Here is a 20,785-nt window from a genome sequence, read left to right on the forward strand (position 1 = left end):
GTACAACTTTTAGGTTTTATCTTTTTTACACAGCCGGTTTTTCCAGTATATATAACAGACACACGTTGAAAGTGACATTTAAGAACAGCAAAATAGTTGCTTGAAGGTTTTAAAAGTTAGGTGTGCCAGGCATAAAATGCCTTCCTGGCTTTACATAGGGTTGAAATTCTCATGCTGAGCTGATTTTCAAGCACACACACATATACAACTTAAGCTTGAATGTCATGGTTTCTGGGTTCATGGTTTAGTTATTGTATTGATTTCTGATCATCTTTGGCTCCTGGTCTTCCTTGTCCTTCAGTCCTCTTGTTGCCTTGTTTCCTGTTTTGTAGTCTATCTTCTTGTGTTTTCTGTTTACTTTACTTTCTGTTTCCTGCACCTGGTTCATTGTCACAACTGCTTTTCTCTTGGAATTTAGTCATTCTGTATTTAGGCTGTTTTTCTTTGTCTTTTACCAGTTTACTGTGTTTACTACTACTGTGTTTACAGTTGACTGTGGCTGTGCCCCGTTGTTGCCTGTACCGTGTTGGTGTTAGTAGTTGTGTTAGTAGTTTTGTCAGTTAGTCTTTCAGTATTCTTCGTGTCCAGTTTAATTCAATAATCATCCTAAATATATAATCTAGTACATATCACTGTCTTACCTAATTTTATGACATACCATGTGTACTTTTTATGTATTTATATATTATTTATGTTTAATCTTATTGTTCTACTTATTGTTTCACAGAATTATAGGTTGATTTTTATTCAGTCATTTTTATCTTGTGTTTCTTTCTTTTTTATTTTTTCAACTTTTTAGAGAACCTTTCATGGGGATCTTCCGTGTTGGGGCTGTGCCTGTTTGGTCTGTGGGGTCATCGTGGTTGGGGTCGTCCTGGACGGGGTTGTTGGTAGGGGTTCTGCACTGAAGCCTTTTGGCTGGGGTGGGCGTTCTTGGGGCAGCTCCTGATGTGGATGCATCCCTCAGGTATGGTTTCCTCACAGCAGTGTCAAGCCAGATACTGAAACCTGAAGACAGCTCTTTTTCTTTATTTGTACAAATATGGGTTGAGAGAAGGTTGAGGTTGTGTATTTGGGCTGTGTGTGGTTGCCAGTGTGTGTGTAAGTGTGAAATTGTTTTAATGTTTTCATACACTTTGAAATGAATCTGTAGTGCTACATAGAGTGCTAAGTGCTATTTAAATTTAGATAGATGTGATTTGATTCATACTCACGCCTGCAAGTACCATTTGGGTTACATCGCTTTATCTCCTGCTGCTTTGATCCTTTACACTGAACTAACTTGACATGAGTAAGCAGTTCTTGATATGTATTTAAATTGCATATCCTGGGTCCAATTCCATCATATACTCCTAAAAGTCCTCTCTTGAAATGACCTGTGCGTCTTTTCACATAAATTGTGTTGTCACATCGATAATTGTATTTTTAAAAGGGCCTTGTTCTTGCATGTAAAATCTCTAACTTCAGTAAAAATTTTGATTCTATAAGTGCAAACTCATCTGAAAAATATCACAATTCAACAGCTAGAAAAAATACTGCGGAAGAAGGAATACCACAATAGTAATGAAGAATTGGACTAATTTGGAGCTGGATGTGGTGAATATTTGAGCTGCAGGACAATGGGTCATTGTCCACCAAACCAAGTTACAGGGATGCAGAAGTCAGCCCTGCAGAAGCCACAGCTATAAAACTAGCCAAACCAGTTCCACCTCCCAACCCTATATCTTCCATAAGTGAAGATATAGGTTACATGTAGGGTGGAATTGAGCTGATAAGCAAGACAATCTCAAATTTGGCTTTGCAAAAACTTGGGCAGAGTAAAGTACTCCCACTGTGGTTCTGGTCTAGCTGATGAACACGGGGAAAGTTTACCAGAAATCCCCAAAGTACTGGGACTGCAGAATGGAACCAGAATAACAACCAGAACGGTGTCTGCCTGAAAGCACTAAAAGGCCACAAATTTAGTTAAAGACAAGTCAGGACTGGTGCAGGATTGATAAGAACATATCCCTACTGTTCCTATCTCATTTTACACTGGTGAATTGTATGATTTGTCAGACAGAAGTAATCATTTACACAAAAAACAATTTAAAGGAACAAATTATTTTTAATGATCATTCCCACATGGGATGAAGCACTAAACTGAAGTACCGCCATGCAAGTTCACCATTCAAGACCTATAAGACAATCCCTTAACCAAATGACCATGGGAGTCATTAATAAAGTCAGACAACCACAACACGAGTCTTGTTTTGACTAAAGGAAACCAAACATGCAAAATGTTCAAGAACACAACAAGCCAAAAACATACAAAGTGGTCCCCAAGCAAAACATTTGTACTGGGTTGTAGATGGATCCTTAGATCATAGTGTGGGGGGAAGTACCAGACAGAGACCAACACCCACAGAAACCACATGTGGAAATACTGAACCAAAGGAAAGATGCACACAGACAAGGCAGCAGCAGCTGGGACCGCCGGCGTGGTTGTTTAACATGCCTACAAAACAAAAGCAACCAAAAAAAGAAACCAAAACCAAACTGAAGAAGTTGTAAAAGCATTAAAACACAGTTAGGCGTGAGCTATGCATACCTGGAAGCTGAGGCACATCTCTCCCACACAGAGGAAGAAGGTGAAGCTAAAAAGCTAATGAGCTCATAGTCAGTGGCAAGTTTGGAGGAAGCAAAGTTTAAAAAGTAAAGATGCAAACACACATTCTGGTCCAAATGCTAAAGCAAACAAACAAACAGCCTGCTGCAAAGCACAGAAACAAACAATACTGAAGCTTCAGAGATTGCATCACCCGTCCTGATACCGAGATATGAAATGCTGATGTGGAAATATTGTCAGGTGACCAATGACCTCAGAGCTTTAAATGTCATGGCTGCTTGACTTTATACTTCATTAATTTAAAAATGCATTTCAATACATTTCATCTGTAGGACAGCTGGATGCCATCTTTAACATTGTTCCTTTGAAATGCTAAACCGAGAAAGATCAAATCAATACTTCTATCTTTATTTTAAAGTGGAACTATTATGTGAATTTCAGGCTAATTTATTTTTATTTCTGAGACCAGAAGGGCTGAGATTGATCCAGTTATTAGCACAAATCGCTTTATTTACTTCAGACCGACCCTCTCCATAGGCTGTCAGATCAGCCTGTGGGCAAAACGAGTGGATTGAGACTCTTCCCACCACCGCGCTACATCGGGAGCGCGCACCGCAACTGCTTTCGCCATCATTGTAACATCTCATAAACTGAAAGATTATGCTAATATGAACTCAATAAAAAAGCAAAATACAATGTCAACACATAGCATACAGCCCTACATGTTGGAACCTGAATCAGACCCTGAAAACAAAGTGGAAAACAGCAACCCACAGCAACGAATGCAGCAGGATGTCTCTCTTTGGTAAACTCACCAGCCATCGTTGGAAATAACTTTATTTGACGTTTTCCACCCGCCTGATGTATTTGTACATGCCCTTGTTAACCAGTAGAAGGTAACCAATCACTGAACCTTATCCCCCGGGACGTCACAAGGATTTCCGAGTAGAAAAAACTCTCAAAATGACGCAATTTTCGTCGCCATGGAAACCGAACGGAGAGAGTGCTGGAACTCAAACTCAAACTCAAACATGCGTTTAGGTGATAAAAAACAGTACCGTTCACATGTCTGATAAGGGTTCAACACTGTAACACTGTAGAAAGCTCAGAAAACTCCAAATACCATAATAGCACCCCTTTACTGAATAACTTTGTTGTACTGTCAGTGATGCAATCATTAATTAGCAAAAATGACCAAAAACAATGGCAAAATCCCTTAAAATGTATACAAATAAATAAATTACATACCTCTGAACACACGCTGTTGGCTTTGTTTTTCCTCCTACCCAAACAATACTCTGTGTCACTCCCTTCTTCTTCTTCTAGATGCTTTACATGCTTTCTTCTTTTAGGTCCACTGCACAGTCTGTTTGCAAGTGAACTGAAACCAGAGTCTTCTGTTTTGGACTGAATCAGAGTGAGGTTGGTGTTCACACTGCGCTACCATGTTATCTATGTAAACAGACGAAGGTCTGTTGAAAGCCATCCAAACAACTGCAGTGTGAATGAGCACTAAGGGCATCTTCTCTAAGTCCAGTTTGCATCTTTGCCCAACATTTAGTAGATTTATAGTTAGATGGAGACCTGAAGAGCCCTACAAGCTACAAAGTCTCACACTGATATTAAATAAAGAGGAGGAACAGTGGGGGCTTCAGCAAGGCTGGAATCAGGCAAATGTCTATTTGTGAAGGATGCATTAATAAAACCACACTCAAGATTATCCTAGAAAATCATTGACTTCCTTTTGTTAAAGCTGTCAGAAGATTACAGCAAAACAATCTTTCATGCCACAAAGCCAGGGGAGCCAAGAGATCCCCCTCTGTGAGGTTAGTGAGTCAAGGGGCTCCCCTGACTGGATAGAGCATGATTACATCAAAAGCCTCTCATGACCAACTCAGCCTCCACATTTATAAACCTCTGGAATCACGTCAAAAGGAAGATGGGTGGTCACAAAACATCAAACAAAGCCGGGTAGTTAGATTTTTGCTCAAAGAGTGGTAGAAAGTTCAGCACTTTGAGTTTTTTGGTAGCTGTATATTGCAAGACCACACCACACAATGAGAACTGCACCAGGTATGGAGTGTCATCCTGACACTCTATGTTGCATCTCTTTTTGCAAAGTCTTGACCACACAAACAAATGCAAAGCAGTCTGCATAGATAAACAGACCTATGTTTCAATCTAGCAGGAAACTTTTTTTCATTAAGTCAAATTAACTTTATTTTTAAATCAGTCAGAGGTTTGCCAGAGTGCTTTACAAAATAAAATATGTTAAAATTTAAAATTGGCAAAGCTAAACAAAAAGATATTAAACACACAAAAAGTACAAATGGTGGCATGATAATACCAGAGTAATGGCTAAAGGAACAGCAACAGAACAGAAAAATCACACTCAAACACAGACTATTTAAAGCTATCTGGATCTATAATATTGAAATGCCTATGAGAAGACATGTCCTTCAAGCCAGCTTATGTGTCCTCCGCCCTGCTACTGGAGACAAGCTGGTCCACAGTTTTTGTGTATGTACATTAAGAACGAATGTAAATGTATGTATGTATACTGTATGGGATATATACATTAATATTAAGTTTTATGAAGAAAGATTGGAAAGCTTTCAATAGCACAGTCCTGCAGGCAGCTGACTCCTACAGTACACACCAGGATGTGCTATGCCTAACTCTTGCTCTGCTAATCACCCAACTTGTTGCTGCTGTTTTGCTTTGTGTTAAGGAGTGCTTGTTTCATGGATGCACTACCTGTTATATATTCACCTGGGACTTGCGCTGTTTTCCCTCACCGGCTGCAGTGTTGCGTTCACGGCTTTTATTTTCTAACCTATCCTTTATTGGACATGGTGTCTTACTACCCGCTGCTGCCCTCCAGTTGAACTATCAGGTGGCTGTGGGCTCGACTAGTGGACCACCTTAAAAGCTCAGGCCTTTGGTGGTCTTAGCCTTCCAAGGCCCGGCACTAAATCTTGTTCTTTGTCTTGGTCGACTTGAGTATTTAAAGAAAGTTTTAAATTAGTGTGTGCTGCCTTTTATTGCATTTGTTTCTTCTTGTTATTTAAATGTTCTTACATTCTGTTTCATTCAATCCCAGTGGTCTGAGAGCTTGGGGTTTCAGTAGTGCCTCCTTGGTTTTGCACATTCTGGTGATACCCCCTTTTGCCCTAATCCAACCCACCTCCTCTACTTTTTTCTGCATGCTGATCACGGGTGCCTGTGCTGTGTGTTAAGTAGTGCTAAAGTTCTTCCCGAGTGCCTGGAGTGGCCTTATGCTGGATATTTTCACTTTACTTTGGCGCAGTTATTCCAAATTCAATTCAGAGTCATTTTTGGTTGATTGGCATTAAATAATTTGTATTATCAAAAAAGATTCTTTTAATCTAATTGGACCTTTGTCTCATGCTTCTATTTGTAAAGCAGATCTGAATACCGTCGGGTAAAGCATATCTTAATCTCTGGATGAAAGTCCCAGAGGGGTGTTGTTGGAAATTATATTAACTGAAATTTACATAGTCCCCCTGTGACACTGACATAAAATAATTTTTAACTTGGTTTAAGAGTTTGGAGAAAACCAGATCAAATATTTCCAGATTCAGGGTATAAAAAGACAAGTTATGCAATACACAACTTAATTTACCAAGCGCAAAGTTCAGCAAAAGTTGGTCTGCTTTTTGCAGATGATATGGCCCTGTTGGCTTAATCATGCAAAGGCCTGGTGGACTGGAGCAGGAGACTGATGAGTGGATTAGGTTGAATTTAAAGTGGTGCAGAAACATTGTGGAAAAGAATGCTGAGCCAAAGGGAAAAGCTTTCAATTACTGCTTAGACACTCTAACCTTCACCTAAGGTCATGAGCAGTGGGATGTAACCAAAAACATGAGAATACAAACACAAGAAGTGTAATCACCCAGGTATATGGTGAGATTAGTCAAACATGATATTCTATTCTACAGTCAATTAGCAGACGCTTTTCTCCAAAGCAACTTTCATCCAAGAGTGAGAACAACACAAGCAAGAAATTAAACAGGAGACATCATAGATAAGTGCTTGTACTTAGCAGTGCTGGAGGTAGAGCAAGTTTCTTTTGTTTTTTGTTTTTTGTTTTCTGTTCCCTTCCCTTCCTGTAATAATCCCATTATTAAAATACAAAAGACAATTGATTCAAAATATTGTTTTAGGAGCAGCTTGTTCAGAGCTGAATTGTTGCAAAGAACAGGACAAATGTCTCCAACTCAGTCTGATGAATTGAAGAGTTAAACCAAGTGTGAAAAAGCTCCTTGAAGAACTGAGTTTTTAACTTGCTCCTAAAAGTAGATGAGGACTCTGCAAAGTCCAGAGTTGAGCAGGTCGTTCCACCACCATGGAACAACAGAGGAAAAGAGGGTAGGACTGGACAGGTCCAAACAAAATGACCACAGAGACCAAAAGAAACACAAGTTCTGGTCAGAATAACAAACTGTCAGCATAATGGTTCACAGAGTGATCAGTTGTGATCAACTGTTGCTGGGTCAAATGATTGTTAGATGATTAGACCCAAAAAGATGGGAAATCCTACTTTCCTTGATGAATGGAGGATATTTCTGTGGAGCCTTCAGTTTCATAAACCAACCCTCCATTTTCATTATTAAAGGGTTAAAAGGTGAGCGAATTGAAAGGTAAAACTCTTGGTTGCTTTATACATCATAAACATTACATTGAAACTTTGGAGTCCAACCCGAGACAGACAATTTTCACGATAGTAATGTAATGAAACTCGTGTTTTACAGAATGACGTGTTTTTGGATTTCTTGCCAACACCCACTCATCCATGTTTATGAAACCTTTAGACCACTTTGTTAGTGGTTTTCTTTTAACTCCTGATATTTCCTTTACATCACAACTAACCTTTTTGGAAGTCTGACTGTACAATTTGGAAACATTTTTTCCTCTGAATTCCTGCCCACTTGTTGGAGTTTTTTCAGTGACATCTGGCTATAGCTGTGCTTTTCATCTGTTTTTGTAGTAGAACAACTGAGCTGATCACAGCATCACAGGATAAAGACAGTATATAATCTCCCTCTGCCTGGGTTGGTAAAAAAAAAAAAAAAAAAAAAAAATCCTTCATGCATAATGAAAACAGTGTAGCCTGTTGTCTTGTCATATGCTGATCTGTTTGGCAAAAATCGGGTTCAACTTGGTCAGATTGAATGAAGTTCGTAAGAGGCTGGAAACTAATACAAAGTTGAGTTCATAATGGAGAAATTAATTGCACTGCCAAGGGAAAACATATATTTTGTAACAAACATTGACTTGTTGTTACATCTACTTAGATTCCAGCACATCCAACCCATTCATATATATATATATATATATATATATATATATATATATATATATATATATATATATATATATATATATATATATATATATATATATATATACATATATATATATGTATATATTTATATATATATATATATACTCTCAAAAATAGAGGTACAAGATAAGGACATTTCTGTACCTATAGGTACATTTTAAAGAAATGTTCTCTCAAAAGTACAATACTGGTCTTTAAGAGACCAGAAGCACACCTTCAGAGTAAAATGGTTCAAAGTGACATAAAGTACAAATTTGTACCATTTTAACCACAAGGGTACCTGCAGCATTGAAAAATGTTTTTTGTGAATAAAACTGGTGTTAGCAGCAGTGGTAGGATTTTAATGAAAAAAAATTTTAAAAGTCGCTTTAAAAGAAATGTATTGTTAATACCGGTTTAGACCCACAAAGGTGGAGAAAAAAAAACTATTGCGGCTGTAATGTTACAAACTAGAGCAGAGTTGAGTGATGACAGTAGTACTACTAAACAGTCATTTACTACACCAGACAATGAAGGTCAGATGCTACAAACTAAGTGTACGGCTGGTCAGTATTTTGAGTTTTTGAAGATTATTTCTAGATTAAAGATAAAATAATATTGCTAAGTGGCATGGACCAGGCCTAATGCTGTGGAAAACATAAAAAAAAATAACTTGATAAGGTGAGGTTGAACTTGATGAGGTACAAAAATAGGCCAGAACTGAAGGGTACAGAAATGTCTCTTTTTCCACCACACAAAGACATGAATGTTCTTTTAATTGGTCACTAAGTTGCCAAAGAGGAAAGATTTTGACCTAAAGGCTTAACATTGTGTGAGTTTAAATCTAAAATTGCAAGAAATAATCCTGACACTTTGTGGTGGCTGAGTATGATTTGATAACTCCCCCCTCCCTTTTGTCTTCTAATAAATAAATGACAAATTCCACATCTCAAAATACAAGTCATTTTACAGCAGATTTTATCCATTTCCATTAGTCAAAAAATAAAGATTTTATTGAAACGTATGACATAGTAAAAATTATTACTTGCCTTGGGGCTACACATTAAGCATTAATTTGGAGAAATAAAAATAGATTGAGGTCATTTTTGCTTTTCTTTTAGCTTTACAGCAAGTGGTTAAAAACATATCCCTGTCATGTTAAAGATAGCCTTACGGCATCCCTTCGTGACATCTAACCCAACGACCGTTAAAATAACCAATTTCAACATGTCATTCTGTCAACTCCACATTATATATTATATGAGTAAGCAGGAAAATCCTACTTGACTGCACGTAAGGATCAACTTTTAGCATTTTGCATGACCTTTGGATGCCACCATCCTTCCTCATTTAGACAGGGTCATTAGTACCCTTTGACCCCCCCTAACCAGGTCACCCACTGAAAATAAACAGTGGATTTATGATGGAGTGAAGTTTTACTTTGTCTTATAAGGTGTTTTTCTTCTCTTGAGTTGGATATAAATTTTTTGAAAAAGTGTTTTTAACAACACAGGAAAAGACCAAAGCGGTTGCAATCAAAGTCAAAATAATCAGTGATATTTTCCTCCACTTTATGCTGGTTGTAATGACAGTGGTGAAGCTGTCATTCAGAAACAGCATCTGACACCTGAAACAAGGGCCAAATGAGGCCACATGGAGCTGCAGCCAAAATACACCACCTTTTCACAGGACACCAGAAACAAGCAGGCGGTGCGACTCACTCAGAGTCTGGCATCATGAAGTGTAATACTAGAGTGGACAGACTGAGGTGGCCTGAAGTGACGTTTAAGTTGAATCTTGTACGGCTTAATTTAGGTTTATAGACACGTGCAAAGACGAAATGTCACATGTAGTATTTCTGGACTGTGGGCTGCCTCTTGAGGTATCTGAGGAGGGGATGGTTTTGATTCTTCAGCTTTCTGGATCTCACAAAAACAGGCAGCAGCTATAGGCTTATCTGAGACAGAAAAATGCTGAGATTTTCCTCCATGTGAAATTATAGTGCAAGGAAATGCCACAGAGCCGTGGGGCAGACAGTGGTGCTTTTGTTGTCCCACCCTAGATGACAGGCAGGACCACAGAGACACCAACCAACCCATATGGACACAGACGGCAGAAGGAGGCAGGATGGCGGGAAGATGAAATGTGTAGTGATTAAAGAAAGACAAACTTTTTCATTTCATAGGTGAACCCTTTCATGCATGGATTAATAAAAAACAATGCAACACTTTTTTTTTTTAAAAATACAGCATTTTACCTCCACAGACATATGCAATGATACTTTTTTTTTTGTTAATTAGTGATATTTAGAATTCATCATGATTTATGATTAATCTAAACATGTTCTATAAAATATTTATAAAATAATTCATAATCATAATTATAATATGTAAATCTTTTATTAAATATAGCTTTATTATTTTTTCTATTTACTGCAAAGGCAAACTTGCATAATTACATTATGTTCAGTTATATTATATACTTATTTATTGTCCAGTGAATGGAAATGTATTGAATGACTCACTGACATCCACTGAAGTGGTTTATTTACAAAAATACCCTCTTCACTCATGAAAATGCAAGAAAAAAGCTTGTAAATAGGTGTCTACTATATGGCCACTATGCATGAAAGGGTTAAATGGTAATAATAAAAAAAAAAAAAAGTCCAAAAAATTCTTTTTTGCCACTTCATTAAAAGGGAAAGGGAAACACTAAAACGAGTCAGTTGTAAATTTTTACTCAAAATTGATGAAAAAAAAAAAACAATAAGTACTCAGAGTATCAAAGGAAAGAAGAGTACAGTGTAGAACAGATAAGTCAGATAATAAGAATAAAAGGAAGAAACTGTCATCCCCAGAAAAATGACAGCATTGTCTCCAGTTTGAAGCTTCAAAAGTTCCATGTTTACGTTTAAGCCTGCAGCCTCTTAACATTGTGCAAATAATGAACGTAAAACTTCTAAAAAGCCCAAGAGACAGGGTGGCGTCCCCTGAGTGAATCCTGCTTCTACCAACAGCCGACAGTGTTATCTTTTACTCCTTCAGAGGCACAAAGCAGAGAAATTTCTGGCTCTATTATTGGACAGCAAGTCATCAAAAAATTGTAAGCAGACGCTTACTGGCAGCACTTAGAAAACAATGCCTGCATGTCATCATGACTTCCTGTACAGGTTACCTTGAAGCTTCTCAAGGCACTCTTCCATTGAACTTTAACTTCTTCACCCCAAAATCTACAGTCTCCAAGGGTGGTTGGTTAACAAGGTCATGCATGCCAAGATGTAATCACTCTCATTTTTATCATGTTTAAATTTATTTAAATACAAAACAACAACAAAAAAAACCCTAAAAACAAACAAACATATAATGGATTATGTGGAAGGAAATGGATTTCAATCATTTGGAACTTACATATAAGTGGTTAAAGCCTGAAATGGCTGCTAGCTTTTAGCTGTCTGCGTAAAAGCCATTTGAAGTGTGAATTTTCACTGTTCTCTTATCAGATGGGAAAAAAAATGCTTTGAAAATAAGAAACAAAAAATAAAAAAACAAACAAGTCGTTGCCCAAGTACTACTGTCCTTCAACTTTTATATACTTTTCTGTCTTTCCTGTCATCGCCACTCCAACCAGTCGAGGCAGATGGCTACCCTCCCTGAGCCGGGTTCTGTCGGAGGTTTTCTTCCTGTTAAAGGGGAGTTTTTTTCCTTCCCACTGTCGCCGCATGCAAGCTCAGGATGGGGGATTGGGTTGAAGTCATGACTTGATGGAATCAGTTGGTTTCCATTATAGGATATGTATGAATTGGCTCGAAATGATGTGTATGTTGATTCGTGTATGTAAAGTGCCCTGTGACAACATTGTTGTGAAGTGGCGCTATACAAATAAAGTTAAAGTTGAATTGAATATGCAACCCTTCTCCAACACACTTGAATTAAACGGCTAAATTTCCTCAATCACATGCCATCCAGCTTTGCAGAGGCCTGGTAACAAGACATCCATTTGATTCAGGTGTGCCAGAGAAGAGTAGCATTTAAAAGTTGCAGGATAGTGGATCTGAGTTGGCATACCTGATCTACATAATCTTCCATCTGCTCCATCTCTGACAGGTTTATTTTGCTCTGAGATGATGTGGCAGCTTGAAACCATGTACCATTAAGGGTTTTTAAAGTTTGGATAAAAGTAAAAAGTTTCCTTCCAATGTATGTTTTTTAAAAATCTGGTGTGGTGGTACAGAGAACTGATTGACTGATTAAAACTTTAACAATTGCTTGGTATCTAAAGAGTTTAAGATGGTTCAGGTCAAACAATTAAACTGAAGCTTTTTAGGTGTTAAAAGACAAAGGTAATGAAGAATGAAGAATGCTCTCTTCCAGTGAACAGACCACCCTTCTCCACTGGAGAGTTGTATGTTGTCTTTGACAGACGTAGATGGTATGTCCAAGCAAGCAGCTAAATGCTAAATGCTAAACTAGCTAGTTATTTGCTCCAGATGCTCAAAGAGATGCAGAATGAGACTCTAACAATAGGTTTGGTGCATTGACAAAAAAAAAGACTCAGGCCATATCATATCTGATCCTGACGTGCTCTAGTATTTACCCACCAAGTTTAATAAAATTAGCCTTGTTAGTTTTTGCACCAATCCCACATTTTACCTCTTGCTCTGGCGGAAGAAACATCTAAAAACTTCTCTTGACCAGAGTATTCTAGTAAACACAGGAAAAGGGATGTAAACTTCTGCCTACACTGTTACAAATCTGTGGTGTGAGGGCTTATACCATCTCCCCAAAATGTAATTATGTTTTCTTTAACACTGATTAGGAAAAAGGAATTACCAGAAAAAGCAACAACATTTGGGAATCGGGTTAAAGAAGATCTTTTGAAGGCAAATAGTTGCAATACAAACACTGTGTGAAATATTTAAATGTTAAACCTGAATCTGGATTTCATCAGAAACAACCGGCTCATTCAGAAGGATCAAACATCAAGCAGCAGTAAGAACGATAACCAAAACCTCTTTTTGAGTGGTTCAGGGCTGGTGCTGGACAGAAGCCCACAGGAACACAGACCACTGTATTTGTCTTGTTTTCCTTGCACAAACACAAAGGTTGCACCAATAAGAAATGACAGGAAGAGAAAAGAAAATGTACCTTTCCAGTTACAAGTTATTAATTAAAAGTTCTAAAGAGGTGGGATCACAGGAGGAAGCAGCACATTTTATTTAATTTATTTTTACCTTTGTGTTAAATTATAAACATGAGGAGGAGGCAGCCCAAGCGAGCTCTCCTCTGGCTGGCAGCTAATCCTGTCAGGCTGACATCGACTTCAGTGAAAAATTATCCTTGTTAGATGCATTTACAGTTATCCTCATATGTATTCATACCCTCCCATTAAATGAGGAGAAAAATAGCTGTCTGTGAAATAAACGAAAGTACTGATAAATTAAAAATTTTATGTAAATGGCGACATTATTTTCTAATTCTGGTTAAATAGAATGTTTTTTAAAAAGCAAACAAATATGATAAAATAATATGTGTTACATCACAAATTCATTCATTGATTATCCCAACCGCTTAGTCCAATAAAGGATCATGGTGAAGCTGGAAGCTAACCCAGCAGGCTTTGGGTGTAAGGCAGGATACACCCTGGACAGCTCGCCAGTCCATCGCAGGGCCACACAGAGACAAACAACTATTCACCCTCACACACACGCCTTTGGGCAATTAAGAGTAACCAATTAACTTAACATGCATGTCTTTGGATAGTGGGAGGAAGCTGGAGTACCCGGAGAGAACCCACGATACATCACTCATATATTAATACTTAGTTGAACAATCTATTGATGTTTCCCCTCGTCAAGTGTTTTCTGTTCCTCTCAATCAGACTTCTGCACCTGTTAAAAGATATTTTGTCCCACTGTTCATCACAAAAGTGCTCTAATTTGTCCAGGACCGATATGTGTGTTTTTTTCTTTAACTCAATTTTAATGACAAAACAGTGTCTTACATCACCAAATTATTACTTAGCACATTTTTAGTGATTGTTCCTTTTTTCAGTCTCCAATTAATTGAGTGACTGTAATAAATACAGCCTTTTCTTTAATGATAGGGGACAGAGACATTTGAGGGCGACTGTAATTAAATTCATTTGTGGTTATTGGACACAATGCCGCTGTCCTCCCAGCTTGTCTGCTGGGACAAATATGTGTGTGTATACACATAAATATAAATAAATGAACGGTCATGCTGGTGTGGTAACTGTGTTGTACCTACACCAGCGCTGTGCTGCTCATTCTTTTCTATCAGGCGCGCAATGAATTCTGGGATAAGAGAGGTCGCATAGGAGGCATCGCTTGTAGTCTTCGTTTTAAGATAATCTGGAGCCAAAAGGATTTGAAGGAGCCTTTGAATTGGGACAGCACTTGGCACGCCACTATGACGTTTGCAGCCGACGAATCCGCACAAGTGTGCAGACCCTGAATTGAGACACAGCAAGGGGCTAAATGGAGGAGAGACAGGTGCAACACATGGGGGTAATGATGGGAACACAGGTGCAGTCTATAATGGCATGAACTGAGGAATCCTGGGAGATGTATTGTAGGGGGTGGTGATCATGGCAGGTATCATGAGAACGTGCGATTTTTATTAATAACGCAGTTGCAAACATTAATACATTTAGTGAAAATGTGAATGCTACCAAATGACTAAATAATACTGCAGAACCAGTTTTCCAGGGGCGGATCCACTACAGAGACCTGGATAGAACTGGCCTATGTAAGGCTGGAAATCCAGAAGTGGATACACTTCTAAACCTTTTCAATTTAAAAGAGTGATAGTAATAGAGCGAGAGTACAATGTGTATCAAGTCAAGAGCATTTAGCTGACAAACATAACATTTCAGTCCACAGTTCGAATCATGGAAAGATTTTGAACAAATATGGGTCTGTGTGAATCTGTTATTGTGTCTTTCATGATGATGATCTTCATTGCAGATGTCAGTTTGTTTCCCACCCCTCCATCTGCTTCAGACCTGGAATATAATCCATATTAATGCACACGAATCCCCCCGACTCACACAATAACCACACACTCAAACTCACACTGGCCACCTCGTTATATTGCAGAAACACACACAGCATCTCACAATCACAATTGAGTGGGTCGTACTGCATTGTCCAAATGTATTTACTGTCACACACACACACACACATTTGTATTGTCCCAAAAATGGTTAAAATCTGGGTCAGCGTTGGTGTTTTTAGATCGGCACATCCGTTGTCTGGGTGACCCAGTGCCCATCATCAAACCACTGCGTTGGCATCATCAGTTCGGGAGTGATTTTCCCTGGTAGATGATGTGTGAGTGAGTGGATTAAATCATCAGGGATCAGAGATGAGATGAGGAAAGCCTTTGTCTGTTAAACTGCTGTGTGTCTGTGTGTGTTCAATAATTTGTGCATGGGTGTCTGACCTCCAAAGCCTGGTCTCATAGCAAAGTCGTGTTCCTCGATCCTCAGCAGTTGTTCACTTTTTATTAGCAGTGTTTTGGTGCTGTCCTGCCTCTTCAGCTTGTAGTCGATACGTCTGCAGAAACAACACACACACACACACACACACACACAAATCATGTCGACTGATTAGTTCTTTTAAACCTGTAATTACAGGGTGTGATTAGATATAACACCGTTTGTGGTTTTCTCTCCAGGTATTCCTCCTTCCATCCAGCTCACTGCGGTTTTGCCAAACCATAAACTAAATTAAAGGCGTGTCATTGCTCTTTGAACAAACAACAATGGCTCATGAAAATAAGCGCATTCGCATGTGGACAAAGCTCTGTGGCACTTTAGAACTGATAAAACCAGCTGCAGTCATAAAGATAACTCTATGAAATACCAAACCTTACATTAAAACAGTTTAATAAAGTTGCCATATGGCCATGTATTACTCTGACCTTGTCTTTATTTTTAACCCCATTTTTTTTAAGTCTTATATGACAATATAAACTTGTACCTTAATGTGTTGTGTTTCATGTCACGAGGAGGGGCTTTGCATTAACTGATAACACTTTCACAAGTCTGCACAATTTATTTTTTTCTTTGCATTTGCATTTACAATCATCCGTCCATCTATTCATTTTCTATAACTGCTTAATCCATTATAGTGTTGTAGTCCAAGCTGCCATCTGGCGAAAAGCAGCGTCTACCATGTACAAGTTGCCAGTTCATCACGGGGCCAAAACCAACACAATCATGCTTGTTCCCATCCACCCCTATGGTCAAAGCCAGAATTAAAGATTAAACCAAACATGCATGGATGTGTAATGTGGATGAAAACTGGAACATGCAAATTCCACATAAAAAACACCAAGAAAACTGATTAATTTGGGGTGATTATGTAACCACAAGACAGTGGCAGGCCATTGTTTTTTTAAAGGTTTTATATGGTAAATTGAGTTTTATAAAAATAATATATTGTATTTACTGCAGTGTTGTCGTTTGGTGTAAAATAAGCCTTTCAGATGAAGCACTAAACAGTCACATGACTGCCTCTTTCATAGCCTCAGCTCCTGTAAAAAATACACATACATACATGTGAACTGTGGGAATGAAAAGACCTTAATTACATGATGAGCCTCAAAGCTGCTCTGCATGTGTGAATGCATGTTGTGTGATTAGACAGGGTAATTATATAAACACACACACTCATGCAGGTGAACACTGATGGTGTTTTTAGATTTTTTATGCTAATGAATTAAAAAGCTCTGTGTTGACACAAAGAAGATACACTTAGTCACCAGCTGTGATGATGAGACCAGTGACATGTTAGTTAAATAGTTTTACATAATCTCTTTATTTAAAACCGTACTCCAGTCCTCTGCTAAATAAAGACATTGAACACCTTAAGGTTGAAGGTTAGTATTTTAAAATCAACATTTTTTAAAACTATTTTGTTAAGATGACCCAAAATTATTCAACTGAGTGCAACAGAAACAACAGAAAAAATATTTTGCACTAAGAGCCAGTCCATGTGGTATGGTGGTGGATGTGGTAGAAGTCCATGTACTCATACTTGAGGTATTTGTCATCTGATGACTTATAGTTTTATTACATCGTTAAAACTTCAACAATAATTTATTTATTTGATGAATAGCTAGAATTGACAGTAACTCACTTTTATTTTGCATCTCTGTTTCCTCCTCCCCTCAAGTTGAGAACTCAAAGATTATCCTTAGCTCTACCTAATTTCGTTCCTCAAGATCACTCAAGGATGGTAGATCAGCTCCCGTACTGATTATTGCAACTCTCTTCTCCTTGGCCACCCCCAAAAGTTTGTTTATCACCAAAACCACTTCATATCATCATACCACCCCTATCCTACAGAAACTCCACCGGCTTTGGTGAAGCATCAAATTTAATTCTATACCTTCAAGGTCTTAATCTCACCCCTCCATATTTGTCTGACCTTCACAGTGATGCCCCTGTCTGCTCCCTCAGATCCACTTCCTCATCCATCATCCTCACTGTGCCTTATTATTATTGTTGTAAGTATTTGTCATAAGTAGACCACATATCAACATATTCATAAAAATTAGGCTCAAGCCTAATTTGAAAACTGTAGAAGTAGTATTTTTGTCAACTTCTTCAGTTATGTAATCTACAAATGTAACTGTTTCTGAAAAAAGTGGAGTGTAGTTCCAGAGTTCATCAAGATTTCAGTGAGTGTTTTAATCACTAAAAATTTTCAGTATATTTATGTTCACTTTAAAGCAAATGAAACCAAGATCAACTCACATATCTCTATTTTAAAAAAACTGTGGTTTTTCTATGAAATGAAAGGTCAGAGACTAAACCATGGGGATGTCTGGCTTATGTTATCATTAGAGGTGGCATTACATATTCCACAGAAACAGGAATTAAGCCTGCTGAGTTCAATAGAAACTAAATCTACCTACTTATTCAAGAGAAAATGATTGTTTCATATCTCCTTTTCCTGCCATAATGCCACAATTAATGCCACTTAAATCTTTTGAGTGTGTTGTCTTCTTGCTCTGCCATTAGCATCTTTACAGCTCTGTATTCATTTAATCTTTCAGAGGTAAATCTGCTTGACTGTTTGAATAAATCAAAAGCAGTACTTATTTACAAATTGTTAAAATGGAAAAAAAGTACAAGAAAAAAATTGTGAAAAGAAAATAGATGAAAAAGAATACTGGGGTAAAAGTACATTTGAAAAGCAATAACAGATTATCATATAAATGATTGCATTTGCATTTAAATGATTTTGATCATTTTACATACAACAATTATTTAAGATTCTTTTAAAAGATTATTAAATTACTTTTCTCAGAGGAAATAATTAATTAACAAACCGAACCAGAGCAAAGAAAAAAAGCAAACACCGCTATAATGCTAACATGCTAACAACATGCTAACAACATGCTAATAATGACAAAGCTAATATGTTTAGTCTTTGCCATGATGTTCATCTTAGTTTTAGCACGCAGACATTTACAATTAAATCCTGGTTTAAGTAAATATTCATCCAAATGTATCACAAATTAGAACTAAAATAACAAAGAAATGTAATATTAATTAGGGCGGCCAACTTTTGAGTTGGTGTAAGAAAGTAATAAGGTGCAGCGTTAAATGTGATCAACTTTCAAACTTAATGGTTACACCCATATGCCAACCTCATGCAGAGTGGAACCAATTAAAAATAATGTCTCAGCAGCTGACGATTGTCACTTTGATTTTCCAAAAAGCTTTAAAAAAGCTATAATGTTTGGGTTTTTTTTCCTTTTGTTTTTTCCTCCTCTCTTTTAGTGCACTGATCAATCAACATATGCATCCCATAACTGCTCTAAGGTTTAGAAAAATGTCATACAGCAGGAAAAGTCCAGTTGATGAAATAATTATTTCTCCATATGCCATCACTTTGTCTTCTATGTTTTGTATGCAAGATTTATTGATCTAAAGTAAAGGATTTCTTCGGTGCCACAAGTTGGTGTAATTTTCACAATTCACAAGTTAAACTGATCTACTGCCTAAAAATTGGCACGTATGTTTTAAATAATTGTTGAAATTATCAACATTTATGCAACTATTGTGAAACTTAAAAGATTGCTAATCTGACTTTAACGCTAAAGAAATTTGTTTAACACCCCTGTTTGTTTTAACCTACTGCTTCATGTCAGCTCTGGCAATCTAATTATTAATGGTAGAGGTTTTGCATCTCAGCCAGCCTCACAGATCTGTGATGTTTTCAACGCAATGTCGTCAGACACTGCATGTGAAATTCCTGTCAACTGCCAAATACAGAGAGATTTACATCATGCTTATAAGCTTTATCAGATTTGCGTGAACTCACTGGCAAGAGTTTGAGTGCAACAGACTCTGCATTCAAACTGCAGTGAAACTACAACAGCTGGTGGGGCTAATTCGCTGGTCGATGGAGTTAAACCATAGCAGAACAGAATTAGATAATGGTGTTGGACAAATTGTCTGTAGGACAGCTAGCAGATAGAATGTGGACGACTTGAGGTTACGTTTTATTTATTGTTTTACTTAAAGAAAATTACAGATCCCTCATGTTTTCACCTTTCGCTTTTATTCCAGGTCTCTTTCAAGCTTGATGCCAGCTAGCTAAAATGATTATGTCAACAGCATTTTCAGATGATTTATTTTGAAAATTAAGATCTCCATTGTTTATGTGGAGTTTGAAGGGTTTTATTGTTGAACTCTTATTCATTTTTGTAAAGTTGCTTCAATCAATCCTGACTCAGATTATTAAGTGTTACAAAAGGAAGAAATACGTAAAAGTCTGTGTTTGTTTGTCTTACCCTCCAAACTTAAACTTGCTGTTTTCCCCGAGGAAGACCTCCTTGTGTTTCCTGCGGCCAGAGCTGCGACCTCCAGTCACCATGGCAACAAAGCTGGCTGCTGTCAGAGCCAGGCAAGTCAGCGCATCCACCTTCATTTTTCACAGGTTTCCCTGCCAAAAGTGACACAACTCCAGCATCTCCCCCCACAACAACGCCCCCCTGTCCACCTCCAGGCCTCTGCAGTCAAATCATCTGCTCTACAGCTGGTGGTTTGGGTCAATCATCCTGCATCCAGCAGCTGGATGTTTCCTCAACCAGATTACTCCAGGATTGGATCAAGACTTCATAGAAGGGCAAAAACCAGAATGAAATCTGAAAGTTTTTCCTCACAGCTGACGTTCGCGTCGCTCTTCAGTCTCCAGGCATCTTCTGCAGTCCTTTGATTTTATCCGTTCACTCCCCTTGTCTCTCCCCGGGAATCTGTTGGCTTTGTCTCTGGTTTTACGATTCCATCTCTGATTAAAATCAATATGAATTTATTCCTCGTGGCGATAGAGGAATGACACTAATTCCACCCTAATCCTCTTATCTACTGCCACAGCAATCTTTCTCTAACCTACAAACAGTCATACGCACACACTCCCATCAGTAATCAGGATTTTCTCAGTGGGACAATGAAAAAGCAGGCACCTGCTCTGATTATTTGTGCTCTTGCCACACCTTAAATGCACGTGTGTGTTTGTCTGTGTGTGTGTGTGTGCTCAGGGGTTTTTGTGAGGAAAAAAAAAAGAATGATGGGTTTGGAAGCCACTCAAACCACAAAAGATTGTAAAGATCAGGAGATGTTTAATCCTACCTGGAGTTGAGTGAAATGAGTCTAATGTTTCAACGAGCACCTTCCTCACTTTACACCTCTGGAGGACATGATCTCACTGAGACACTAAAAAGCATCACACAAAGACAGACACAGGCAGACATTTTTAAAGTTTTATTTGGTTTTTGAGCAATTGAAAGTTT

At 37.9% G+C, this 20,785-nt stretch overlaps 1 protein-coding gene across 1 annotated transcript in view; it reads right to left on the reverse strand.

Annotated features, from left to right (window-relative positions):
* LOC306771079 (gamma-aminobutyric acid receptor subunit rho-3-like) overlaps positions 1-19,923 on the reverse strand; it is a gene marked incomplete at both ends in the record, with an annotated part of 33,941 nt that extends 14,018 nt beyond the window's left edge. Inside the window, 2 exons of the mRNA XM_079260135.1 lie at positions 15,419-15,531; positions 19,787-19,923. Of these exons, the coding sequence (XP_079116261.1) occupies positions 15,419-15,531; positions 19,787-19,923 (250 nt within the window). The remainder of the gene's footprint in view (positions 1-15,418; positions 15,532-19,786) is intronic.
* Between the last annotated feature and the right edge of the window lie 862 nt (positions 19,924-20,785).

Source organism: Telmatherina bonti (assembly GCF_933228915.1).
Source record: "Telmatherina bonti genome assembly, chromosome: 20".
Taxonomy (NCBI): Eukaryota; Metazoa; Chordata; class Actinopteri; order Atheriniformes; family Telmatherinidae; genus Telmatherina; species Telmatherina bonti.